The following is a 27,943-nucleotide window of genomic DNA, read 5'->3' as shown; positions in this document are numbered from 1 at the left end:
ACTGGGTGCCCCTCCCCTCATAGGCGACCTCCTCCAATCATGGGCGGAGCCCTCCCCTCACCGGTGGCCCCTCCCCTCATAGGCAACCTCCTCCAATCATGAGCGGAGCCCTCCCCTCACCGATGGCCCCTCCCCTCATAGGCAACCTCCTCCAATCATGAGCGGAGCCCTTCCCTCACCGGTGGCCCCTCCCCTCACGGGCGCCTCATGCCCCGCCCCCTCCCTCCCCCTGCATCCCGTCCCTCTGCCGCGTCACGTGACTGTCTCGAAATGGCGGCTCTCGGTTCGTGCTGATTCCCGTCCTCCTGGGCCTGGCGCTCTCCTTCTAAGAAACGCCTGAGAAGACGACTTCGCCTCGGTAAACTTCGCCCGTCGTCGTCGTGTTTCACGAGCATAGTTTACGTTCGCGATGTACGGTGTTGTAACCTCTATGCGCGGGTTGACCCCCTCGTCGCGGCGGGCGCTGCTCGTGTTGTGTGCTCAGGCGAGGCCTGGGCCTTGCGTCGTCCTCCCCGGGGCTCTCACGCCGCTCATCCGAACCGTGCCTCACTTCCTCGGGGGGTATCCTGCTCTGCAGGGTCTTTCCCCCTTGGGGTTCTCCCCCCCTCACTCGACTCTTTATATCGGGGCTTCATTTCCCCTTACTGGGCGTCTCCCGTTGGAGCGCCCCGGCTGTCTTGTCGGGTTTCCGAATTCAATGTTCACCTTCACGAGGCGTCTTTGCCACCATTCTCACCTGAGAGACAGAGAGGTCTCGTTAACGAGGTTTATTCCATCTCAGCGGGCAGCCCCCGCAGTCGTGAGCGTCCTGGGACGATGCGTGGGTGAGCACGAAGCTTTTGTGGTCGGTGCAGTGGCTGCACTTTTGTCGCCTTTCTGTTCGTGTGTTTCTTTCAGCTGAGTGCTCGAGTCGGGATTTTGTGCCGTAATTCAGCCTCGTTCGTGGCAGAGAGAGAGGAGCGTGTGAAGTGGTGCGGTAGTGGAAATGGCGATGGTTATTGGGGCCCCGACCTAGTGTTGTTTATAGCGAAGTCCGTTGCTTTCGATGGGTTGTATTCGTACATTTCCTTGCTTATTGTGGTGTTTGGGTAAATAACTTTGTAGGTCCACGAGGATAACAAGCCCGCTTGTTATGGGGGCTCCCACGCGGAGTAAGATGGCGCTTTTCCCAGTGTTCGTGCAAGGCTTTGATAACTCCGCATGGTGGAGCGGGGTGGATAGGTAAAGTCTATTGGGCTGTGAAGTCTTAGTTTATACCTCGTCGTCTCGAGTTGTGTTGGTGGTGCGTGTTGATTTATTTAAAAGAAATGCCTAGCCGGCTTCTAAGTTTAACTACGATGCTGTTTGTTTACATTACACGCTTTCAGTGAGTACATACAGTATGTTGTACTGTACTGCACGCTGCGGCACAATCATATAACAATGACACGCATCGTTACAACTAATTTACTTGAACAAAAGTCACCACATTTAATGTTGAATCCGATAATTATTTAGTGCATACTTAAACACATTTGTGAATGGTAGCCAACGGAGAAAACTCGTCCAAGAGGATGACCATCGCGTAGATAGAGCGATGAGATACTGAATGGACATGCGGTGGAATGAAATGGATGCAAGTTGCAATGGACCGTGAGGGATTGCGACGGTGTGGGGAGGCCTTCATCAGGCAGTGGATAGACTAAAGCGAAATATTAAACAATTGTATACTTTTTTATCGCCACACGGAGCGGATGTGTTGAGAATTGTAATGTTTATTTGGGGTTCTTAATAGACAACTTCGTGGCAGGGTCAATGAACTGTACCTCGTCAAATGTGTGTGGCTCATGAGTCTCGAAAAGGATGCGTTGTAATGGAGTTCCTATGAAATGTGTAATGGAAAGCGTCGTTGTTTTTGGTAATCCTTGTTTATCGCGCTGTGCTTTCGCCTTTAATTATTGAGATATAATTCACTCGATAATCTCAGCAGTACGAATCCGTGTCGCGAGTGGCTTTGGAAGATATTTTAAAACATCTCAAAACCCCTTGTACAGTGGCCATTTCTTTATTTATTATAATGTGGTGCACGTTTCCACACAGCTGAGTGTTGTTTTTCACGCGAGTTAATTTTGACAAACACCTGGAAAGGCTAATCTTTACTCTAGATTTTATTTGTGCAGTCATTGGAGACCAGACAGACGATCAATCAACTCGTTCCATATCTTAACCCGGCTTCATCAATGTTGACTGTCCAGATTCGATCACGAGAGTTCACTTTTCTGGTTTCTGATCTGAGCCACACCGTGACCTCCCGTTAGCAATTTTATAGTGATTCTAGCAATTTCCGCAAATATAAATTGCTATGCATGAATTGCGCATGTTCAGGTTGGTGGCATTTATTGTGTTACTGTGTATAAAGATTTAAATTTGGGCAAATAATACATAACTGTGATACGAATCCTAGCTGTTAATGATGCGTATTTTAAGCACGTGGTGGTTTTTCCGTAGACAAAATCAAGAGTTGTGTTTCTCCTCTGTTTTTGTTTAGCATTGAGATGCAAGTATTATGGCAGACACTGACAAATCTGATGCTAAATTGATGTCAGTGACGAGCACTGACCAGGTTTCTGCGACTGCAGAGAAGAGCGCTACCGAGGACGTGAACTCACAAGCGTCTGACGGTACAGAAAATAAGCTTGAAAGTGATAGTTGTGTCGGTGGTTCAAAAGATCCTGCAGAGCTGGAGTCTATGAGAGGAGATGCTTCCGGAGGATCAGAAAGTGAACTTCAAGAGACTGCCTCCCAGCCCGAAGGTAATTTTAAGCTTCTGTATCATAAGCATGACACTATTATGAAGAAGCGCAAATTATTTTTTATAAATTGTTTTCAGGTTACACGTGTCGTGCATTGCATAGCTGAAGTGGTAATTTTGTCGTGACAGAAAACGACGAGGGTGTGGAGGAAGAGGGAGACAACACTGAGGATGAAAAGAAAGCAAAAGAATTGCGAAAGACTTGGGGGTTCAGACGAAGCACCCTGGCACAGCGAGATGGCGAAAGTCTGAGCGATTCACAAGAGGAGAAGCCCATGACACGGGGACGCAGCTCTTTTACCTTACAAATCATGCCCAGGCGCAGTGGGCGGTCTACGAAGCGTTCGCCGCATGTACAGGCCTTCCTCGCCCCAAAAAGTCGGAGTAAAAAATCGTCTGGTTCCCCTGCAAACTCTGGTAGCAGCTCGCCAACGTCGAGCAGGTCAACAGCTGGCTCGCCCGTGAAGGAAAGTAAAGACAAAATTGACTTGAGTAGTGATAGTAAAGGCTCTAGCAAGTGTGATAAGGATACTGTGATATCTGAAAATAAAGAAGCAGCAAGTTACTTTTCTGAAATGTCCATTAACAGAGCGTGTCGAGATAAAATTGCCAAAATAGAGTTAACACCTCTGCCGACTGCTATTCTGAGGAAAGAGGAAGATTCTGCTTTGAAGCCCATGTGTGGAAGTAGTGAAGATGATCTTCCTCTCAAAGAACTGCAAGAGAGGTTAAGGAAGAAAAAATTGGAGCAGCAACAAATGGAAGCCCGTTTGGGAGCTGTGGTTGAAACAAGCAAAGTCACATCAGAAAATTCAACACCAGTCGCTGATAACAAAGTTAATGATGTGCAACATCAAAACAAATCTGAAAATGAAGGTTTGCAAGATGTAGCAATGGTTGCTGCTGAAGAGGCAAACACTGATGACAAAAATCAGTCCCTTGGCTGTACAGGGAACCTGCTAGATCATGACTACGCCTTTCAAAAGAGAACTGGGTGCATCTGTGGGAAAAATAATTTTGACAGGTAAGCATATTGCCAGAGCATTAGTTGCATTTAACTTGTGACCATATAATTTACAGCCGGATTTTCATTGCAGCACTGCACTTTTAATTTGGCGTGCGTTCTTTCGTGAAAATTTAAATGCCTCCGTTTCCATTGTGCAGAGTTCAAGTGTTGTGCAAGCAGTGTGAGGAGTGGATTCACGGCAGCTGTGTGGGCATCACGGTGGAGCTGGCACTTGAATTAGAAAAGGACAACAAGGTTTATTTATGTCCGCGCTGCTGTCCTATGGAGAGTGATGATGAAGACCCACATACGAAAGGTATACATGCGTGTTGTTTTTATTTTGCATTTTATACTTCTTTAGTTTTACAGAAGAGTAAAGCATTTCACCAAAATGTTATCTTGTTACAAATGCCACTTTGAAAGCACCTGAGAGAGCAAGCTTTCATATATCTGGGTTTTTACTTGTTTAATATTTATTTCTGTGCCTACCCGTTTGTTTAATGCTAGGTCCTGGTCTAAGTGCAAAACCGGCATCAAAAGGGGAGTCTGGGGACTCGAAAAAGTATATGGGAAAACTAGAGCAAGCAACTGAACCTTTGGATCCCAAAAGACCAAGGATTAAGATACAACAAGAAGAGGTAAGGAATGTGTAATTCACCGTCTCTGCCTTTTATTTATTTGAACATATTGTGTACAGATTATATGTTAACACTGCTGATTTTCCTATTTGTATGCTTAGCATTCAGTTATTTTTCATTACAATTTGTTGAACCTCGAATGGTGGGATAATTGTTTGGGGTGCTTGTTCAGCTTACTATGACAATCTGATTGAAATGTGGTCTATTTCACTCTCTTAAAGCCTGCAAAGGAGCCAGAACCTGCTGCAAAAGACCCAGAACCTGTTGCAAAGCTCCCTGAACCTGTTGCAAAGCTCCCTGAACCTGTTGCAAAGCTCCCTGAACCTGCTGCAAAGCTCCCTGAACCTGCTGCAAAGCTCCCTGAACCTGCTGCAAATGATCCTGAACCTGCTGCAAAGCTCCCTGAACCTGTTGCAAAGGCGCCAGAACCTGTTGCAAAGGGCCCAGAATCTGCTGCAAATGACCCTGAACCTGCTGCAAAGCACCCAGAACCTGTTGCAAAAGACCCAGAACCTGTTGCAAAGGATCCTGAACCGGCAGAAAAACAATCAGAACCCGCAACAACGGAATCGGAACGGTCGGCAAAAGTCTCGGAACCCACGGAAAAAGAGACGCAGCCTGCACCGAATGAGCCGGAACCCACATCAGTCTCACAGAAGTGTGTTGTTGTCGAGTGTTCCAACAATGCCCTAGCTGGCTCGGTGTACTGTAGCAACGAATGCATCCTAAAGCACGCTGCCGCGGCACTGCAGAGCATGCGCGAGGATGGTGCCAAACAAAAGGACAAAAAAGGCAAAAATGCCGTCAAGGGTAAAGGAGGGAAAGTTAAGGATAAGAAAAATAAGAAGAAAAAGAAAGGTTTGCTCGACAAGTCCCGGGATCAGAGCCCGGCGAAGCACGAAAAAATGCTCAAGTCCAAACTTAGGTCCACAAAAGATGACAAGAGTTCCACACAGGTAAATCTTGGCACAGATATGCACATTTTTTTCATTCGTTAAAATATACATTTAATCAACTCTTGGGTTAACGTAATGGTGTATTAATCCATACATTTGAATTCACGGATATTATAAGTTATTTAGTTTATTTACCATGTTGTGATGTGGTGAATGTTGTTTTTCAGAAGAGTAAAGCTGGAAAAATTGCAAAAAAATCAGTGGCGGCAGCAGCAGCAAGTAAGGACTCCAAACAAGCCAAAGAGTCTCTTCCCACAGATAAGGGAAAAGGAAATCCTCAGGCTTCAGTCACAAGGACTGCATCAGAAGAACGATCCCAGGAACATTCGGCTGCAGAGGTGGCCAAAGCTGCAGCAAAAGTAGATGCTCTTAAACATACTGTAAAGCCGGGTATGAAGCAAGCAACATTTAAGCCGATTATTAAGGTAGAAGGCAAGTTTAATGTGAAGTCGGACAATGCTAAGCAACTCATGAAGCATGACATTGGTAAGTCTGTTGTCAAACAAGAAGCTACTAAGCCATTGATCAAGCAAGACATATCTAGACCAGGTACCAAGTTAGAAACGTCTAAACCTGGTTTTAGGCCAGTTGTCAAGCATGAGATGGGTAAAACGGTTGTCAAACAAGAGGCGAGTAAAACGGTGTTAAAGCACGAAGTTGGAAAAACAATATTCAGGCCAGATAAGTCTGCTGGAACACCTGGAGTCAAAGTGGAGAAACCAACAGCTGCTTCCACAGCTCCTAAAATAGAAAAGACTGCAGTAGCTTCAACTTCTTCATCTCATCAAGGTACATAATAAATAATGGATAAATATACACTATTTTTTTGCAGTAATCAATACCCTGATTCATTTTAATATATTATTTCTCACATCACTACTCTGATCTGTGTTTAGTAATAGGCCTGAAGGGGTGACGTGACACTTGCCCGACACTCATCTTACTCACGGCTGACGTTCACCTGCTAAGTCTCCACCAAGGAGACCACTCACCACTCACCTGACCACAAAAACTACTGAGTACAACTCTTACATCACACCCTCGTCAATTTACCACTTGCCAATCACCACTTAACTGACACCTAAAACCAAACAATTTTACGTGCCTTGCACCACTCGCCTGCTACTGCTCACCAGAAACTCAAGACATCAATCACCTGACACTTTTTGCCTTGCACCACACGGTCACAAATTATGGACTGATATCTAAACGTTTAAAATTTTCATGTTGACATAAGTGTCTTTCATATTTCCACCCTGCTTTCCTGAGCTGAGCATGCTAATTAGTCTAGCATTAATTCTCGATTTGAAGTTTTTGTGACTGCAAGGATTCATACTCTTTGGTTTTTTGGTAAAGTCACGTAGTTAAAAATAAATGAAAAAAACAACTGTATTACTTGATACAGTAATTTTGCCGTGACGGTTCTACCTGAAGACGGAAGCTTGTGTTGCCTCCGAAACGTGATTTAATTCAGTTGTTTTTTCATTTATTTTATTTTTAACTACATGACTTTACCGAAAAAAACTAATAGTCTAGCATTCATCGGGAATTCGAATCTGGCCATTGGGGGGTGGAGGGTTTGGGGTGATGGTCACATGACTTTAAGTGATGACGGACTTACAGGAAGACGTGGGCATGCTTGATTGGTCATTGACGACAGGCAGACAATGGGATGGGGACAGTCGCATTTTATATTTGAGATACAAATGAAATGTTTTCGTACATTGAGCTACATTTCCGTTAATCTGGTTCGCTACCGTGTTTCTTTGCAATTTAAAATGAGATGTGCCTTAATACAAAATGTGTTTCGTGAAATGTTTTTTTGGCTCAGTTTCCAAAGAGAAAATACTGCATAAGGAGACTGTAGCACCCTCTGGCAGCCACCCAGCGGCGAGCCACCAAAAGAACCACCCATCTGTGGAACAGATCCGTCAGAATGTTCGAAGGACACTAAAGGATATTCTTGCCAAACGGTAAATAGACATGTTCGTGTAACATGAAACACAGCTGATGTTTAGTCGAGCCATCGGTGCTTTATTTTGTTAAGTTGAAATAAAAGCCCACATTTGCCCAACTGGTTTAATTTGAAAATTATATAGGCTGGTGCTTCTCAATCGTTTGAACTTGATATATATATTTATATTACGTGCATATATTTTATCCCAGGAGGCCCCACTGTACATAATAATTCACTTGCAATTATAGCAATCTATGTTAAGGTTCATAATCTTGTATAACGTTATATATTGTCTTGGTAAAATACGGTTTAGACTTAATAGATATGGTTTTACCAGCATTAAATAACACTTGCTAATTTAGCATTTGGGTCTTATGAATCAATGTTTATCCCAATCTTGCCTGTTTAAACAAATTGTGTGAACATACGTTGATGTGGCCCTGCAGGACTATAGACTAAAATGTTTCACTTGTTATATCTTGGTTGTCAACGACCTTTGTCAGTGTATTTTTTCACAGCACTATTCTTATATCTTTCTTGCATTTTAGCAAACAGTTTAATTTTAGATTGGATTTTGGGTTGTGAATGTTTTACCATAGGCTCTGCCATAATATAAAGGTTAATGTACCTGACTTGTAATGCAGATGTCACCGGTGTAAGCTCCTAATGTGGCTGTTGAAACAAATTTCACGTTTCTTGAATCCCACCTCGGTGCACCTTTGAGTGTAAATGGGTACACCATAGTCACTTGGCAGATTTCATGTTGTGGCATAAAATGTGGGTACTCCCAGTTCTTCCAAGATGTGGAAGAGTGCCAAATACACCGAGGTGCTCACTAGAGCTTCTATTAACAGAGGCCTTTGCTCTTAGAGTGACATGAGCAAGACATTATTGCAGGGCTGCACCTTTGCTGGACGTTCTGCTGTGTTGGACCATTGATGTCAACCTGCCCTGGTGCACAACAGGTGCAGCGACTCAGACGACCTCACCGTGGCGGAGGAGGAGTTGGTGAAGGTGGCAGGGCGCATCGAGAAGGAGCTCTTCTTGCTTTTCCAGGCTACGGACAGCCGCTACAAGGGCAAAGTCCGTGGCCTTATCCTCAACCTGAAAGACCCCAAGAACCAGGTTGGGAGTCTAACGTCACACATTTCGCACAGAGCTGCTGCCCCATTGCTTGTTGGTGTGTGTGTATTAAGTGGCTGACGATTACTACTGCGCTGTGTATGAAGGGCCTCTTCCGGCGCGTATTGGTGGGGGACATGACGGCGCCTCGCCTGGTTCGCTTGAGCCCTGAGGAGCTGGCATCCCGCGAGCTTGCGTTGTGGAGGGAGAGGGACAGCAGTAAGGTAAGATGTCTCTCCTCGGACGTTTTTCTTGAGCTTTATAAATACATGGGTGCCTTGTTATTTTTGGTGACGTAGCATATCTTCATAGAGCGCATTTAAACATGAATGTACGTGTTGGTCCTGTCCAGATGATGAAACGAGAGTCGTGGGAATCGGAGCGGAGGCATCGGCACAAGGTGGAAGTGGACATGGAGGAGAGTCCTCCACATCCTGACTCTGAGGTCGACCGTTGTCCAGTTTTCCCATTTGAGTTTTGCGGTAACTGCTATGCTGTGTCATGTCGGACCATGCGCTGCACGCTTTTTTTACACCAGCTGATGACCGGGTGTGTGGTCTGCAGGAGGCAGAGGAGAGCGTTCCTGACGGCTGCAAGGCTGAGACTGCAAAGGCCGACATCATGTCTAGCATGCTCACCGACACCACTGACCAGCACAAGGCTCATCTTTTTGACCTCAATTGTAAAATCTGCACAGGTAACCGTGATGGATCTCAGCAAAATGGAAACCCTCTACACTCATGCAATATAGGACTCGAATATGTTAAGCTGTTTATCAGTGCATTGCCAGGTGGTGTGCCCCCACCACACCTCGCAGCCCGTGAGAGATGTTTGACCTTCACGCTGTTCAGTGTTTTGCGGGGTTGGTGAAGTGCGGAGAGTACACGACATCAATGGAATTTCCTGCACTGTCCTCTGCTGCCCACAAATCCTAGATTGTTTTTTGTGCATGGTGGTCACCTATCCAGCACTGTACAGGCTCTCTACTTAATGACTTGGGGATATATCAATAGGGCTCAATTAAGAGTGATTTGGTCCTAGCCGTTTTATAAATATGAACCGTATTAAATCTGGGAAATGTCTGCAAGGACTTAAGCTTTCCTGTACTTTGCTTTGTAAAGAGGATTATTGGAATAGTTAATTTGGTTATTGCGCTTGAGATAGTTTTTTGTTGTTTCAATGACAGTGCACAAATATGGAGTGCTTGAACAACTTGACTCATGCATTTCTGGTTTGCCCGAGTTATTTTACATATATACATGACTCCGAAGAGTAAAACACTGCACCCAGGTTTCATTTATGAAATAACGCATTTTTACTGAATGATGGATAAGGTTTACGCTGGCACTCATCGGGTGTGCCATTGAGTAATGTAATTGTGGGATATGGTCCAAATGTAATGATTTAGCTTAAAAAATATAGAATTGCAAATTTTCAAGCAACTGCCGAGTTTCCACGATAAAGAAGGAGAGATCAAGAAGTCATCACGAAGTTGGTGTCACTGCACTTCACCATCACTTCCTCCTGCGAAATCCTAGAGTTTCAAAGTCAACACCTGACTTCCAATGTTTGTAAATTGCACGGTCCCACCATCTGGCTTTTCCCAAGGTCACGGACCTCTGCCGAGTACAACTCATTGGCTACCTTGATAAACTGCCAACTTATATCATCATGGCATGTTATTTTTCACCTTTTACCTCCATGAAATTCCTACCATACTCTGCATACACAACCTGTTTTGAACCCAGAAGCTTTGCTATTTTTTTAAGTCCAGCCCATTGAACTGTACAGGCTTCCTCTCACCGCACCTTTGCTAAATTTGATAATTTACAAAATGGATCTGTGTAGTCCAGGGGTTGGCAACCGGAATAACAAGAAGAGACATTTTTTTCGAATTTGGTAAAAAAAAACTCTATTTCAAGAGCCGCAATGCATGTGAATATGAGAGGCGGTCCTTGATAACGTCACGAAGAAGTCATTAAAGAGCCACGTGCGACTCCAGGGCCGTAGGATGCCGATCCCTGGTGTAGTAGATAACCTGTGATTAAGGCGCATGGGACTTAACCATATCCACTGTTGTCAACTTTAGGAAAAGGTAATTTTAAGTCATCAGTGTCAAGCTCAAGTATCTAAGACTAAGGTTGCTATAATATGACGATATGATACGTTTTACGATGTCTTATAATATTTCGTTTTGTAAAATATTGCTATACAGTGAAATCTCACCTCATTATACAGTGTTTGTGGGGGGACCCTATATACTATGTTTTATAGCGAAAATATTTTCTTGTGACATTACAAGTCCTACAAAAACATACATCTGTATACATAACCAGATACAGATACTTGTACACTCACAAACACACTCGTGCATACAGATTCACACCATGTACATTGGCTACCTATCCATATATATGCATCCCTTTCCATACAAAACCATATACACTATAGGAACCTCATTTGCCAGTAAAAATATGATAATTGGTTCTTTACCCTTCTATCTGGCAACAAATGACTCCTTGTAAAAAGGTGTCAGTTTTGTTGCCAGATAGAAGGGTAAAGAACCAATTATCACAAAACCATATAGTTACACATCTATACGGTAAGCCCTTGAGATTTGCGAAAATCTGCGTGAAAGAATTTGCGAATGTAGATATATGGGTAAAGGGGGTGAGGTTCCCTCCGACTAAATATGGGAGAAGATTCAAATGTTTAATAACATTTATCCTGTACTGTACACACAAATAACACCCATATACTCTAAGAAATTATACGTAGTAATTTAGGATTTTTTATTTATCTCGACACAACACGTCATGGTCACTTTCATGTTAATGATCACGCCATCGAGGCATCCGTAGGGGGGGCACGTCCTTGACGAGTGGGACGGCCAAATGCATGCGGCAACGTCTCTGCGCACCCGCAGTGCGTGTGAGCGCATGGAGTCCGAGTTACACAATGGCTTCGTGTAAGCACACGGGGGCGTGATGCACCACTGCAAGTACCCTTCCGCCACGTAAAATGGTGACTAGTGGATGTAAAAAGGCGTGAAACTTGAACTGGTATAGAAATCTTGATTTGAAGCTTTCGTGACTGCAGGAATCCATGCTCTGGTTCTTTCGGTAAAGTCACGTAGGTAGAAAAATAATAGATCACGACGTTTTGATCGCCACAAGCAATCGTCTTCAGGTGGGAGGATGTATGTTGAACCTCCCACCTGAAGACGATTGCTTGTGTGGCGATCGAAACGTCGTGATGTATTATTATTTTTCTACCTACGTGACTTTACCGAAAAAAACAAAGAGTATGTTATACAAATGTAAAACCGCGAATAATTCAAGGCCACTAAAGAAATTCCTCGGATGAAGAGATTGTACTGTATCCTATATATCCACATACATAATAATACACGGTCACACATCCTTCCAGCCACACATTACAGAATCTATTTAGGTGTTCCATATGTCCAGGTAAGCTCACGTGTACATTTAGAGACCGATGCCTTTTTCAGTCTTCATAAACTTGATGTGGCATCATAACTATCGATTATTGTTACTTTTTGTATTTTATTCCCTGAACAAATATGTATGTTGAACCTCTTCGCACTGTACGTTGCCAACCGCGCTAATCGGAGGTGCGGGAGAAAAAAATTATAACCAATGATTTAGATAAATGGCTACTACCCATTTAATTTGTATGTTGTAAGTGATGGCATGGTGATTAAACAATGCCATCTCTGCATAATCTGTCTTTTTATGTTATTGCACGTATTGCTGGCAGATTGTTATAATATAGATTATGTTGAGTGAACAGTAGTTGAATGACTAAATAATGATTACTTAATTGAAGTATAGCAAAGCCTGAATACAACACCATGAAAATGAGAGAGTTGAAAAATTATGGGATTTTTGTTCATCCCAACAATGTGAAATTATCCTACCTGTAAATGGAGGTGTGTGGGTCTTAATGCCCATGACGTCCACAATTCAGGTAACTCATGCTCACTTTACCAAATCGCCAAACACTGGATATACAGTAGTCATGCATCGGCTTCCCCTAGACATCCTACCGGCATCATCTACATATGAAAAGCAACGTTATTTTCAATTGAAATCATGTATTGGTAATATTCTTTTACACTAGTTAATTTTGCTTTGGTAAAGTAGTTCTGGGGGAGGAAACAATCATTTGTTTTTTTTGTTATTCGTGATGTGATTACTACGTGCAGTCAAGCTTGATCATGAAACATTTTTCATGGATTGTCATTGCCAAGTTATCTGCCTCCGTACTGCGAATATAATGCTTCTGGTTTTCCATGTAAGTCCCATCACTCGTTCTAGTAATATTAATCGAGAGGCTGGGGTATTGCGCATTTTTATTGTAAGGCACCAGGGATGTATGGTATTGATTAACTAAACTACCCTATGACTTGACCTCGGTAGAAGTGACAATATTTTTGCCATGTTAATCTGCGTAGTGCACCACCTTATGGCCAAAGTGCGGTATTGCAACTAATGAAATAGTTAAATCCGGGACAGCCTAAAACAACTACCACAATATTACAATTCAGTTTTATCAAAGCGTTTTAGTTTTATTTTGGGAAAGAAATCACCCATTCTTAGGACCAAAGTTGGTACATGGTTATAAATAAGCACTCTGGTATGGGCTGCTTATAGAATTCGTCACCGGTTTATGGGCCGTAATTTCTAATGCATGGGTGTTGGTCAGATGGTCATTATCTTGAATTGTCTTGGCGTGTGTGTGTGTGAATTTGTCTTGAGCAGGCCGCATGCCGCCACCGAGCGAGGAGGCGACGGCCAAAAAAGTCAAGTTTTCCCTGCCAACAGCCAGTAGCGCTTCTCCCACCAAGCGAACCGACTCGACAATGGACAGGCCAACCACCCACCCTCTAGCCGAACCTACACCGATTGCGGACGTTTCTTCCCCCGTCGCGACACCAGCGAGCCAGGTTTCCACACAGGCAATGCAGGATTCACCAGAGGAGCCTGCAGCTGTGTCTGGAGGGACACCAGAGTCCGTCTCGGCTTCACCAACGTTGTTGGCATTCACAGCAGTGCCCCTTCCTGCCTCCGCTGCAGAAGTGATACAGGAGGAGAGATCAGCCAGTCCAGAGCCTGTCAAGCCTCCCCCGATCATCTCTGTACCTGTCGTCAGGTGCTGCAGTCACATGCAACTTATTACCCGTTTCAGTTAGTGTGGGATGTGGTATATTTATAGTGTTTCAAACATTCACACGGCACTTTACACATAATGTTAAGATACTGGTCATTTTAATTATAACGGTTGAGGTTTGCTTCAACACATAGTCGTCAGTCTGTTGCTAAAGGGATGGTTTCACATGAATTCACACTTTGCTGATCATTAACTATTGTAAAGGTTACACTTTTACATATACTCATGACATTTATAATTGAATGGGTTTCATTAATTATCTCGTTTTTAAAGTGTTAAATACTATGCATGTTTAATATGAAACATCGGCAAATTTAAAAATGTATTTCATGCGTTTTGGTTTAATGAAAGTTAATGTTTTTGATTATACAGTTATGACACGAGGTGTAGTAGTATTGATAACCGTTTTAAGGTTGGAAAGTTAAGTATTCTCTCTGGTCAAATATTGCCAATGTTTTACATGTTTAAGAGTAACATGCAATATAAAACTTGTGTGATCTGATGAACAATTTAGTTTTACGAAGTATATATGCAGATGTAGCATGTTTCCAGATTTTATAGTGTACTTTAGTCGACCCAATCAGGTGCACAAAGATGAACATGTTTGTTGTGCCGAATTAGTTTAAATAGTGGCCAGCAAGAAAGAATCTGATGTTTGTGGGTGATTGATACAAAACGTCGAGCTGATTGCTGTTGCTTGCACCATAGTAATGATAAGCACATAGGGTCGACTGCCATAAGGGGTATGTTGGATGAGTTGTCATATCACAGTCATATCTCCAATAGAAAACTATTTCTCTGCATTCTGCTTTGGAAGCTAGGTTTTAAACCTATTATCCTGACAAAAGTCTTAAAAGCTTTTTAAAACGTTCCCAACCTGGGCAGGTCTCGGTTGCGTTGTTTGTGATGAACATTAGGCATGTAATGTTTCATTATTTAATTTGTAAAAATCGATTCTTATGCTCACAAAACATTCATTGAAATGTGGGTTAAGAATGTATTTTCGTGAAGATTGTAATGTAAGAGTTTTTTTCGGCCAATGGTTCGAATGAGAAATTAATGTGTGCAAAAATTGAATAACTCGATAGTCCAGATGAAATCGACTTAAATATGTTGGTACAGATGAAACAACAGATTAGGTGCTACAATATAAACGGTACACACGAGACAAAAATGAGGTACAGATAAGACTAATGAGGGTACCATTGTAACAAAACAGATCGAACAAACAAGATAATGCATACTCTTTGGTTCTTTCGGTATAGTCACTAGGTGAAAAAAAATTAATTAATTGGATCCTTGCAATCACGAAAACTTCAAATCTAGAAGATAATAATGGGCAAGACAAACTGCAGATGACACGAGTACATTGAGACCATACCACGTGTGACAGTACAGACAAAACGAATGAGGTTTGATGAGACAAATGGTACAAATGAGACGGTACAGACGAATATTTCAAGTATTGGCACAGATATGACAATATAATAAACAAAACATAAGAAGGTAGTGCACATGAGACAAACAAATAAGACAGGCAGAACCAAACTTACTAAATAGACTACTACTAACGCATGAAACAAAATGAACAAGATTGTATAAAAGGTGATGCAAACAAGGAAGAAAAACTCTCCATGTGCATTTTTCTCTCCAATGCTTTCCAACGTGCATCCAGTCTCGGAAGCATTTAATTCACGACAATGTAGTCCTCACTCCAGTCGCACAGGAAGCGGTGTGACCTTAATCTGCGGCGGGACCACAGGGCCTGGGTTAGTCGCTGTGCCGGAGAGGGCACGCGCAGCTCTTTGTTCAACTAAACCAGTTGTTTTTCTTTCGTGCAAATCCCTAATGGCAGCACAACCTTGGTTTACATGGTCATGTTGGATCATTTTTACGGGACTAACTTAAAGACGGACAGCTCGTGCATAATACTCTCAATCTTAGTTGTAAAGTGTTACATTTTCTTGAATTGCGACCATCAAATCATGACATTGTGAGGGACAGTATGCATTATCACATGCCTACTGAACATGCCTCTTCGATAAGATCAGTATGGTATCGTGCGTCGGTATATACATTTCCACATTTTGTTTGGATTTCGGTTCGGCCGTGCAGTGTAAACATTGTATTTTTTTTATGTTATACACTTTTGTATCGCCTGCACTTGTGTAGCCAGGAGATTGAACCACAGAATAATGCACGGCTGGATAGTCTCTGGAAAGGCTTCATCAATATGCATGGTGTGGCCAAGGTGGTGGCTAAGGCCTACCCCGTTTCTGGATCCATGGCCAATGTGGCGGAGGTAAGATGATAACGTCCTTTGGTAACAGGCTTTGTTCTTTGAAATATGAAGTGTTTTAAGGCTCGGGGTGAATTTAAACATGTCGGGAAATGCATTTAAAAAAACACGGTGGACAGTTTTCATCTTTTAAGACGAGATGTTTTTTTTTTACGGGCAGAGAAATGTGTGTCCACATCTGGAATATTTAAGGTTTCTGCAGCCTTGATGACAATCTGATCGCTTGTGTTACTCCCTTATTTCTGAATTGTGGTCTCAGGCCCCAAAGGCAAACATTTTATATCTACACATTTTTATCAACGTTTATCAATCTTGTTGAGTTTCCACCGTGAAGTCATTATTTGCCTTTGATCAAATGAGACCGGGTGGATGAGTTTCGTCATGCACAGTCACAATATGCATCGTTTTATTACTTTTCATTGTAATTTTTAGCATTTCTTTTGAAACTAACTTTTCATGCCTTCCTAATCCAGGAACTTCCCGACACCATCCATGTTGGAGGGAGAATCTTAGCAAAAATGGTTTGGGATTACGTGGGCAAGCTTAAATCTTCGGCATCTAAGGTGAACTTGAGTGTCTGCCGTTGTGCTTGATGTGAGGAGCCGGTTTTAATTGCATTCGTGTTGAGTATCCATGCCATGGCAAATGTGCTTCTGGCATTTGGCAGTATCTGCTTTGCCAATGTGTGAGCAGATGTGTGGCTTTATCTGCATTAATCAAAGCTTGTAACATGGTAAATGCAAAGCGTTTATCATGTTCAGCTGGCTGTGGCCAATTTTTACCTGTTCTTTGTAAATATTATTGAAAATTCTCGACTTTAGAATCCGTCTAAAATACATTTTATTTTGTGATGCCAGTCTACTGCAAAGACGGTTAAAGATTTACCCCACTTATCTCAAATGGTCCTCATCAACAGGTGATTGGATATTTTGTTAGATTAGTTAGATAAGTTTGCCTTTTTTTGCCCGGGCAACGCCGGGTTCTTACCGCTAGTGTTAGATAAGTGTCTCTGGAGAGATTTAAAGATATTAACACATACTTTGAGATTGGTGGGAGTTGTATATAGGCCCTGATTTCTTATGATTTTTTACTATTTTAATGGGTCTAAATGGTTTGCCCTGTATTTGTGGTCTTTACTGGTATTTTAAAAGAACAACACATTTGGAGTGATGTGTTATTTACTTCCTGTTAAATGTCAGCTTAACCTAGTAAAAAATACTCTACATTTGTCAGTAACACGGCCTGAAAAATGTTAATATGTAAATGGTATACATTTTGGATAATCGCCCTGCACTCATTATTTATATCACCTATGACTTTTTTCCCTTTAAGGCAATGTTACTGACGAATTACATGTTTTTTGTTAATTTGTGCTTAGAACCACTGCTATTGTGGGAAATCGTCCAGACCTTTATTTCAAAACGTGGTCTCACACCTTAATGTTTCTTCCCCCTTTGCTTTGTTACTGTGCCCACGACCGCACCCCCCACAGGAGGTGTGCATCATCCGCTTCCACCCAGCCACGGAGGAGGAGGCGGTCGCCTACATCTCGCTGTACTCCTACTTCAACAGCCGCAAGCGCTACGGGGTGGTGGGCAACGCCTCCAAGTCCCTCAAGGACATGTACCTCATCCCGCTGGCGGCGCAGGACCCCATCCCCCATCAGCTGCTGCCTTTCGACGGTCCCGGTAAGCCTGTCACTCGTTCTTGTCACCATCTCGTGCTCACCGTTTCTCCGGTGCATCTCTATCCCAGATCAAACCTAAGATTGCACTTTCCATGCTCGACCTTGGGCTTCATTACCTTCCCGAGAGGGTCTTGCGACGTGCACCTCCGCTTTAAAGTAACTTTTCTTTCAGAGAATGCCACCCTTTATTCTTCCTTCACATTCTTGCCTTCTCTAAACGGGAAAGTCGGTAACCTTTGCAATGATTTTTTTAAAATATGGAAACGCTTTTTTACAAGATGTTTTCTCAGCCTCTTTCATCCGTTCCTGAATGGTTTCATTTCCAGGTGGGTATTGTTGTATGGCAGTAACTTTATGTCGTGGATAACTTTTGCTTGCCGTTTTATTTCAGTGCGTGCAAGTTGGTGACGAGTCTCTGTTAATGTTGAAATGTTCTCATCGTAAAACCTTTCCACGTATGATTCAGTATCTCGGTACAAATCGTGTGCCGTTTCCTACGGTATAGATTTCGAGTACAGTTGCTCTGTGTGTGTAAATGTTGAAATGTTTCTCTTTTTGCAGTGAAAAATAAATGTTTTGAGACCTCAGACTGGATCCTTGGTTCACTTTCCAGCCAGATTACTGAAATGCCCCGTCCGTATCGGCAGCCGCGGAGCAAAAACGCACACTTAACCCGTCCTACACACACTTTCACACGTGCGTTAGACACTCGCCTCACATTTCAAATGCACCTGCACACATACGTTTTTCCTGAAAGGTTGCGAGGATGTTTTGATATCCACTGTACATGTTTTAATGTTAATATTTGCAAGTGCATCACACAGTGTTGCGTGCATGTGTTACCGCAAAGCAAGACGAACTCGTTTTAATACTATCGCAATGGAAGAAAAGCCCCGACATCTTACGCTGCAGTTGGAAAAATAGTCGTGGTGCATCTTTGAAAAGGATTTGTACATCGGTGGAAGTTACTTTGCACTGAATGATTCTCACAGTGCCTTAAAGAACACTTCTACTGCGTGCTATTTTGATTGTTTAATATGGACATGTGCATTTCACTACAACTGTGGGAAAGGTTGACTTAGCGACTGGTGATACTGTAGGCGCATGAACTGGTGGACGAAAGCAGCAGGGTTAGCGTTGCCACGTGGGCGGCAACAGCAAGCAGTGTGAACTTCGATGTGGAAAGACGTCTCTTGGCCCACCTGCCAACGCTTCGAGTTTGAAGGGACGGGCCCCCATCTCCGATGGATTCACAGCCACCAAAACCTGCCGACCTCTTTCCTCGGGCGACCGGGGAACGGGCGCGTTGGCTGCGCTGTGGCCACGCGATGCAGAGGTGATCGCCAGTTTTGGTCTGGAGCAACACGACACGCAGGAGCCCCGAGACCTTGTGCAGTGTCCGCTTGAGTCGTCGTGCGTTTGACCATTGTGTTACCCAGTGCCCTAATTGCGGCTGGAACAGTCCGTCCGCAAAGCTGTTTCGGGAATAATTGTGGCACGCCACATCTGTGTCGCTTCATTTTGCCTGAAGATTACCTTAACTCTAGTGGGAGTACCTTTTGCTGATAATACCTGCTCAAAGCCAGCCACGTAACGTTCCAGAAAGTTTTGAGTGAGAAAATAAGCCCCGTTTACGCATTGGCCAATAAATACAGTGGCACAAACATACATTTAAGCAAAATCAAAGTGTGGATTACCTTACGAACAGTTGGCAGGGTGCATTTTTACAGCCTCAAAGAGCAATTTAAGCTCAGCTGTTCACTTGAGAGTGGACATTTTTCAGGAAATTGTAGAAACGGTGTATTATTGCACACTACTGCAATTACACATGGTTTAGGTTATCTGAAACGGTTACTTTGTACAAGTTAACTTTTGAAGTTTTACCAATTAGTGGTGTAGAATATTGTTTGAGTCAATCTAGTATGCCATTGATATAATCGTAATTACGCTGGTGTACCAATTGCACACTTGCAGTCGTGTATTGGGTTCGGTGACCTAAAGAGGTGTTCAGGGTCAACTTTTAAGGTAGTTCTACCAAGTAGCGAAGACGTTACATTGTGTTCTTGGGTAATGAATAAACATTCCATTGGCGACTGAAATTCACGCATTTATAAACGAAATGGCAGCAGTACAACAATCCGTAATCGAATGCACAGCCCTGACCTTGGCAGGTCAGAGGTTACTTCGGTACGGAAAATATAGGGAAAAAAAACCCACTCGCGTTGACATCAGTCCCACACCAAAGGTGCTGCAGCGCCTCAATGCGCCTGCAAGGCATTCTGCAGGAGCCTTCGCCGCCGCCCCACCCCAGTGAAATTCTCGTGCAAGACCTTCCGACCGAAGAACATTCTCACAATGCACTGAGTGGCGCCCCCTGGTGGCCGGCCAGGGCTAATGCACAGGTACTGCCCGCGCGTGCGTGGGCCCTGCCGTTGAATTTGATAAGTGGGGGAAGCGTGCGTCGATCCCAATGACGAGAGATGCGCAGAGTTTCGGCGTGTCCAGCACGATTGTGTGAGTTTTTGATCAATAAATTGAGAGTATTTTAGAAGTTTGTGGTGGCTCAAGTTGGGCGAGTGGAACTGCGTGGGTGGCTTTGCAATTGCATTGGCAGCCCATGGGAGAAGCTTGCAGGGCTTTTTATACACCTGTTTACGTTGGCAGATATATTTTGTCAACTTGTAACGGTTAAATGCCCACTGATATAGTTTTGAGGAATGCATGAAGCGGGTTTGGCTGTGCGTAAATTTAAATTGGATGTGTTCTTTACGAACACTGCCGAGTGGCTCAACAATACACACTTTAGATTGCTATGTAGCGTGCTTGCACTGGTTGAGGGTTTATTACATTCCTGGAATGGACGACTACAGTGGGATGAATTCGCAAAGCCACATGGTAGCCACATCTGTCTCCTCGCCATGCTCTTGGTGCTAAGGTATGGCAGTAGGTACTGCTACAAGCAAGGATAACCAGTATAATACAGTCGTGAACAGCGATTGCAGTATAGCTCGTTTTTTTAAAGATACAATCAACTAATATGGGACTTTGTAGTAATTTCTTGGATGCTGCAAGTAATTGGCCAGTAAAATATTGCACTGCTGGAACTAGAGTGCAGAAGTACGTTTTAAATGTCTCTTACTGAACGGCATTGCACTGATTGTGTCAGTAGATAATGTCAGTGCATTGGCATTGAGATGCATTCCTTACAATGGACATCGATGGGCCACTTTCCCTGTGTAGGCGAATGTATGTTGTTGGTAAGTCTAGAGACATGTAATACCTATATATCATATGGTGTATTTTGGTTGCTATTTAATCAAAAACTAGTTTTCGAATAAAAGCTTTTCATTAAACGTGACTTGATGTGCATGTCCTTGTTTTTTTGTAATATGCACCAAATTAATCACACTGACTGCAGTTAAAAACACACTGACAATATTACATACCTCCACAATAAGAGTGTCGAAAAGTACCACTATAGCAGCTATCTTCTTAAAAGGTTGGAGTTCCAAAGATCCAGGTCTGGTCGTATTTATATGGAAATAAGTTTATTTACAAATATTTGTCTTATGGTTATGATCTGTGTGTGATTCACCTGATAAGTAATGGGCATTGACCAATGTGCACATCTTTTCCCTCTCAAGGCAATTGTTGGCGTATTTCAAGACTAAACAGTTTATGCATTTGTTAGCCCGTGACTTCGTAACCTCATTGCGTGTTTGACTTGCAGGCTTGGAACCCTCGCGATCACACATGCTGCTCGGCCTGGTGATAAAGCAAAAGTCCAAGCGTCGGCATCAGGGAGATTCTTCCGAAGGCGGAGCCGAGTACGAAAAATCTTCTCGAAATAGCCCCGAGGAGAAGAAGGGAAAGTACTCGTACGACGCCGGCGAGTCATCGTACTCCCAGCGCAGGGAAAGCAAGAAACATCGGCACAAGTACGAGGACACGAACGTTGGCATGACGCCGCCCGACTTTCCTCCTCCACCGCCGCCGCCGCCGCCACCACCCGTCGCTCAATCAAACCTCCTGACAAAGCTGTTTTCAGACAAAGCTTCAGAGCGGCCAACTACGTCGGCTTCCCAGCAGCCAATGATGAAGCCACTGGAGCACATCCTGAAAACGCTGTTTGGCAATAAAGAGCTTCCCAAAGAGACTCCCAAAGAGCCAGAAAAGGAAAAAATAAATTTGCCATTTTCTGCTTTTGGCTCATCCATTCTTCCATTTAGCACCAAGGCAGGTGGTTTTGACTCAATTATTCAACATTTCAGTGGAGCTGCGGATGTGAATAAATTAAATGATGACCGACCGTACGATCCAGAAGATGCATACGATCCAGAAGATGAAACCATATTTGATGAGAAAAAACGTGTTTCGGAGACGACACCTTACGTTACACTCGAAAGCCTGATTCCAGGACTGGGAAACCCTGAATCTCTTTTCAACTCGGGAGAGCTGCAGAAACGCCTGCCCGGAGAGCAAGACATAGCACCAAAAATCAAGGAGACGGCTGCTCCCCAGTCATACCTCATGGCAAGCCGGGACCCACGACAAGCAGCCAACCGGAACCAGTTAGCGAGTTCCATTCCACTTCCAGTTTTCCAAATCCAGGAAGCTGTTAAGCCTGATGTGGGAAAATCAAGCGAGTCGTCAAACTTTGACGTCAAATCAGTTGTTGAGGCCAAACCTCAAGAATTGCAAGTGGATTTGAATGTTCCGGCTAAAGAAGTCGAAGTGCCCATTGCCTTGCTTCTTCCTCCAGCAGTTTCCCTTGAAGTCACGGACAAAGTGGACACGCCTGTTGAAGAGGTGTCCACCCCCGAACCATCGGAGATGGCTGAAACGGTCTCGGAACCGAAGGCGATTGAAGAAAGTTCTCCTGCAGTTGAAGATACAACCGTAGAACATCAAAAGGATCCTGAAGCAACTGACGAAGAAATGAGCATTGCCGAGGTTCCGCAAGACACAGAGCCAATTATAAATAAAGCTGACAAAGTACAGGAGGATAATCCTGCTGTGGAAGAAACTACAGAAAATAAAACTGAAGAGATGTCATTGGAAGTCTCAGAAGATAAAGACGAGGTTAAAGAAGACGATAAAGATGACTTGTATGATATGGAGGAACTTTTTACTAGTTCGGAAAATAAGGATGAAAGTGTCGTTGAAGATGCTGATGGTGCGTCTTCTAATGAACAGGAAAATGCAACACCCGAAAGTGGAAAGTCTGAGCAAAAAATGGATGCGCAAATCATACCATCGTTTATCTCCGATGCCCCACAAAACATTCAGTCCATCAGTACATTCCACAGAGCGGTGCTGCCTCAGCAGTCCAATTCTGAAGATGACATCGGGTTACCTTCATGTGATCCTGAAACAAGCATGACAGAAAGTCTGTATGAGGAAGACAATTCTTCACGTAATATGTCTTTAGTTGACATGCATCCATCGGGTTTACTGATACCAATACCCGATGTTTCGAGAGACGCCCCTCCACCTGTTTCCCTCGTCGGGCCTCCACTCACAATCCACGGACAACAACGTTCGGTGCCGCCTCCACTTCACCTCCTGAGGCCACCGCCACCAGGTCATCCAAGTGGAATACCGCACAACGTGCCTCCACCTGGTCATCCTTTAGGTCCTCCACCAGGACACATGGGTCTACCCCCTCATGGACCACCCCCAAGCCATCCTATTGTTCCACCACCAAACATGATTGGACATCCACCAAATATGCCACCACACCTTGGTCCACCACCTGGACACGTGGGTCCACCACCTTTGGGCCCACCGCCAGGACAACTGTTGGGCCCGCCACCGTTCAATAGGCAAGGACCTCCAACTCAACAAGGGCCTCCAAACAGTCATCAATTAGGCCCACCACCAGGTCATGTCAGTGGACAGCCACCTCATGCCCCTCCACTGGGACAGTTAGGCAATCTACCGCCTGTCCATGGACAACAGCATGGGCTTCCCGTTGGTCATCATTTGGGTCCACCTCCGAGCCACATGGCTATCAGGCCACCTGGCCCACCGCACTCGGCACCCTATGGCATGCCTCGGCTAGGTGCCCCTCCTCCACCAGGGGCGCTACCTCCACAACATTTCAATATGTTGCCACCAGGACCCCCGGTTTCAGGCCACGTTGGTGTCCCCCCAGCTCACATACGTGGCCCACCTCCAGGCCATGCAAGTAACCCTTTGCCTGTTAGGGGGCCACCTCCAGGACACATCAGTGGCCCGCCGCCCAGATTTCCATGTGGTCCACCGCAAGAGCAAGGTCCACCTAAAGTCATGCCTGATAATCAGCCACTGCATATACCTCGATCGGGTGCCTCAACCGGACCTCCCCCAGGCTTTGGCAGTGTTCCAGTTTCTGCACATCACGGTCCCCTAGAATCACGAAATACACCACCTTCAGATGCTCCACCATGGGGATCTGATTTTTCTCGAGGGCCGCCTCGTAGTCAGGGTCTGCCCGCAGCACATGCTCAAAAAAAGGAGGGTCCTCCAGAAATCCCACAGGACAGGGGAAGCAGACAACACAGAGAGTACCCGTCACAGCCTGGACCTGGACCCCAGCAATCACTTGGATTTCGCCCACAGCGGGCATTGCTTCCAACCCCTCTCATTCGACCAAATGATGGCCTTCGACCAAGATTTCCTGGAGGTGACCGCCAGGCTCCTGGATTTCCACGACCTCTTTTGCAGAATCCTCCAGGGCAGATACCTTCAGGGTTCCAACCAGTGCATCAGCATGACAAGCCAGGGCAACCGTTCCCTCAAGGGCCGTTGCTGCAGCCTAACCTGCAAGGGCCTCACAGTCGACGACCTAATTTTCCAGAGCCATTCAATGATCCAGATAATCGAAATGTGGAAAGAGAGGGAGTTGATTCCCACAGTGATGACAGAATGATTGAAAAACATGTTGAGGAATCATGGGGAAGGCCGGAAGATCAACAGGAGCACTTTCTATCAGAAACGTTTCCGAGAGAGGTAGAGGGCGGCATGCCGTGGGAAAAAGAAACTCCTGAGGATTGGGAAAGACCAAGGGGTGAAAGAGACTGGGATAGAAATAAAGAGAGATATCGGGAGAGAGATCAAGAAGTTGAACGTGTCCGAGATCACGATCGAGACAGAGACTGGGAAAGAGGAAAAGACAGGGACAGAAGTAGACACGGCCGAAGTAGCAGGCACCATCGCGAAGGAAAGGGAAGACACCGGAGCAGGAGCAGGGAGCGAGATCGCCATCGCGAGCACGGCAGAGAGAGAGATCGCGATCGAGGCAGAGACAAGGAGAAGGAAGAAGAGCTCGTGGTAGGCAAGGATCGTGAACCTGAGGCCGACGTTAGCAAGGGAGGGGGGAATGTCTCCAAGGAAGAGCCTGAGAAGGACACGGAGCCAGAAAACGAACCGGAGAAAATTCGCGAGAAACCACACGAGAGAGAAAGGGGAAGAGATCGAGACCACCACGAGCGAGAGTACTACGACAGAGAGCGCGACTACCACGAGAGGGACCGGGACAGAGAGCGAGACAAACCCCGCCACAGGGAGCGAGCGAGAGACAGATCCCGAAGCAAGGTTCGTGACAGACGGAGGGACCGCTCCAGGAGCAGGGACAGAGATCGACGGGACAAATCTCGGAGTAGGGAAAGGGAGAAGGTCCGGGAACGGGATCGTGATCGGGACAGGTCCAGGAGTCGGGAACGGGACCGGCACAGGGGCAGGGACAGATCTCGAAGTAGGGAGCGCGAGAGGGACCGAGACAGAGACCGAGACCGAAGGTCACGGAGCAGGGAGCGGAGGCGTGACAGGGATCGCGAATATTCGCGCTCCAGGAGCAGGGACCGCGACAGGGATGCGGGTCGGAACAAAGAAAGCGATGGAAACAAAGAGAGCGATGGAACCAAAGTGCGGGACAAGGGCAAGAGCAGAGAGGAGAAGGAGAAGGCAGACGAGAATTGAGAGCCACGCAACAGAGCCATCTTGACGTCTGCAGGAGGAGGGCACGCTGCCTTGTATTTTATAAATTCTGGACTGCTCTGAAAAAACGCTGTTGCGATCATATGGACACACCGGATGCATCGATAATTGCATTTCTTGCAACGATGTTTTTGTTTTTATAAAGCCGAGTTTTATTTCTGACTCTCGCTGGCAATGACATCACGGATGAACATTTTCTTCCCGTGAGTTTTGGACATTATGCTTTCACAGGTCTGCACAACACACACAACAAGAGGAAGACGAGCCGTGCCGCAACACTGGATGTCATTGAATTGAGAGTTGCTATTAACAGCTGTGTTTGTGATTCGAATTTACTTAAATGAAAAAAATCGTGTTGCTAATTGTTTTAGTGGATGCAGTTAATTAACTCTTTGTAAATCTTTAGTTCTGCATCATCACTTGAACGTGTGACCGACCACCTTTGAAACCAATTGGGATAAATATTGTTTGCTGTTATTTACTAGTTTAAAACAATAACATGGCTCTTCATTGACAGTTAAGTCTCTTTAAGCGCGTTTAAGTTCATAGCCGAGGTGTGGTTGTCAATTTGTAAGATTGCGTCGGTGGATGTACATAATGTATTTCGGGATTTAAACAAAGTGCTGCATGAATGCTTGGCTTTGTTAAATGAACCTTATGGCGGTACCCCGGGGTGCCATCGTACCCCGGCTCTCGCATAATGTCCGTGATGCAGTCATTTTTAGTCTGTTGATGGCCGGCGTTGCGGCAATCGACTCATCTCGACGAGCTGTACACGATGAACCATTATGGTGCGTACGAGCGTTCAGGGTTTCAGCGCAATCGTCCTCGCTGTGTTTCGACATCGCGGAGTGGCACTGATTTCGGATTGATTGGAGTGAAGTACACCCCTGGAAAAAATAGTGTCCCAGAAATAAACAAATGAATTGCCTGGGCCATTCTGTATTATTTGGTACCCCGGAGTACCGCCATCAGGATCAAATGTATATTGATGCTTTCGATAAAAGTAGTCTGGGTTTAACCTCTGTGTAGATAGTATGGTTTTATTCGACGAGATTTGTGTTTTCCCATGCCGCCCAATTGCTGTTCACATCCTTCCGTGTGTAAGTTAGTTGATGTTCTTTTCAAGACTTACAGTGCAGTATATAAAATCCCAGTGACCCATAGTTGGGCTCTACGGTGCGATTTCCCCAAAAATAAATCATGCCGTTTTTCACAAGCGCCGAGTCTGAAAACAACGACTCTTGTTTTTTGTAACATGCTCAATTTATTATTAAACATGACTTTACATCGGTCCCTGCTTGCAACTTGGAGTGATTGTATTCTTCTGCCTGCTATGATTGCTCTCGCCATTTCGTTTCGATTTGGTGAAAACATGCCGGCGTCTATAAGATGCATCCCTGGAATTGCAGGTGAAAGGGCGTTTGCTCGAGGGAAACCTAGATTATGAGAATAGGTTTTCCCCTTTTTTCTGGCAACAAAACCAGGTATTAAGATGTTAAAACACCAAACTGAAAACTTTTACAAGGAATCGTGTCTACATTAACCACAATACTTGGGTTCAGAATGCGAACAAAAAACATCCTCTGATAATATATGCATTGTCTTTGAAACTGATTGGTCCACACCAGAGACAGCTTTCTTTTGAGCCTCGTCTCAAACGGTGTTAGACCAGAGGACGCCAAAAGGCGTGCAGACACGATTCCTTGTACAAGGTTTCAGTTTGGTGTTTTAACATCTTAACACAGCTGTTTTGTTGCCAGAAAAAAAGGGAAAACCTCTTCTCATATTTTGGTACTGGCAAATGAGGTCTCATGATGCCTCCTAGATTATATTGTGGCCTATTCTTTCACATTGGCCAGACCTGGAAGAGGTGGGAGTGTACCTCCAGTTTATATTTTATAAGATGCCACATGATAAGCCGCTTGAATGGGCTATCATTTTTGGCCAGGTCGCTTCTGAAATCAACGCGATTTAGCTCTGTGGGCCTTACCTGGTAAAATACAAACTTTGTTTAACAATAGCTTGTTCGGGAAACCTGACTCCACATTTAGGAGTCTAACTCGACTTGAGACATGGATACCTCCTGACTCCAGAGCACTTCATTACATTGATGGTCAAGCTGGGGAGGCCCAATTAAGTTTACGAGCTCTGGAACTTGGGACCAAACACACATCAACTCCCCTTATCTCTGATTCATGGGCAAGCTATCGATGTCTGGTTAAATCTGTAAGGCAGTGCTCTTCACCAATTTCCAGAGGGGTGCGGGTCGCCACGCCGCCTGCAAGGGGTGTTTTTACATTCGTAACAGTGA

General features: G+C 44.6%; 1 protein-coding gene across 4 annotated transcripts; it reads left to right on the top strand.

Moving 5' to 3' along the window:
* The first annotated feature begins 207 nt into the window (after positions 1-207).
* On the top strand, positions 208-26,923 carry LOC144732474 (uncharacterized). Of its 4 annotated transcripts, none has more exons than XM_078613922.1 (17): positions 208-358; positions 2,619-2,792; positions 2,921-3,815; positions 3,956-4,113; positions 4,305-4,435; positions 4,657-5,391; positions 5,559-6,180; positions 7,223-7,364; positions 8,314-8,473; positions 8,578-8,694; positions 8,823-8,915; positions 9,035-9,167; positions 13,255-13,645; positions 15,836-15,965; positions 16,436-16,525; positions 17,455-17,650; positions 21,380-26,923. In XM_078613922.1, exons 2-17 carry the CDS (start codon positions 2,729-2,731, stop codon positions 25,609-25,611), a joined length of 8,289 nt encoding a protein of 2,762 aa, XP_078470048.1. In that variant the 5' UTR covers positions 208-358; positions 2,619-2,728; the 3' UTR covers positions 25,612-26,923. The 4 variants fall into 4 exon arrangements, with proteins under 4 accessions (XP_078470048.1, XP_078470046.1, XP_078470045.1 ...); XM_078613920.1 differs by having other exon boundaries at positions 2,528-2,792; positions 5,562-6,180; XM_078613919.1 differs by having other exon boundaries at positions 2,528-2,792.
* The last annotated feature ends 1,020 nt before the right edge of the window (positions 26,924-27,943 follow it).

Source organism: Lampetra planeri, chromosome 2, assembly GCF_965212315.1.
Source record: "Lampetra planeri chromosome 2, kcLamPlan1.2.h2, whole genome shotgun sequence".
NCBI lineage: Eukaryota > Metazoa > Chordata > Hyperoartia > Petromyzontiformes > Petromyzontidae > Lampetra > Lampetra planeri.
The sequence above is the reverse complement of the archived record's forward strand: the minus strand, read 5'-3'. Positions and strand labels throughout refer to the sequence as shown.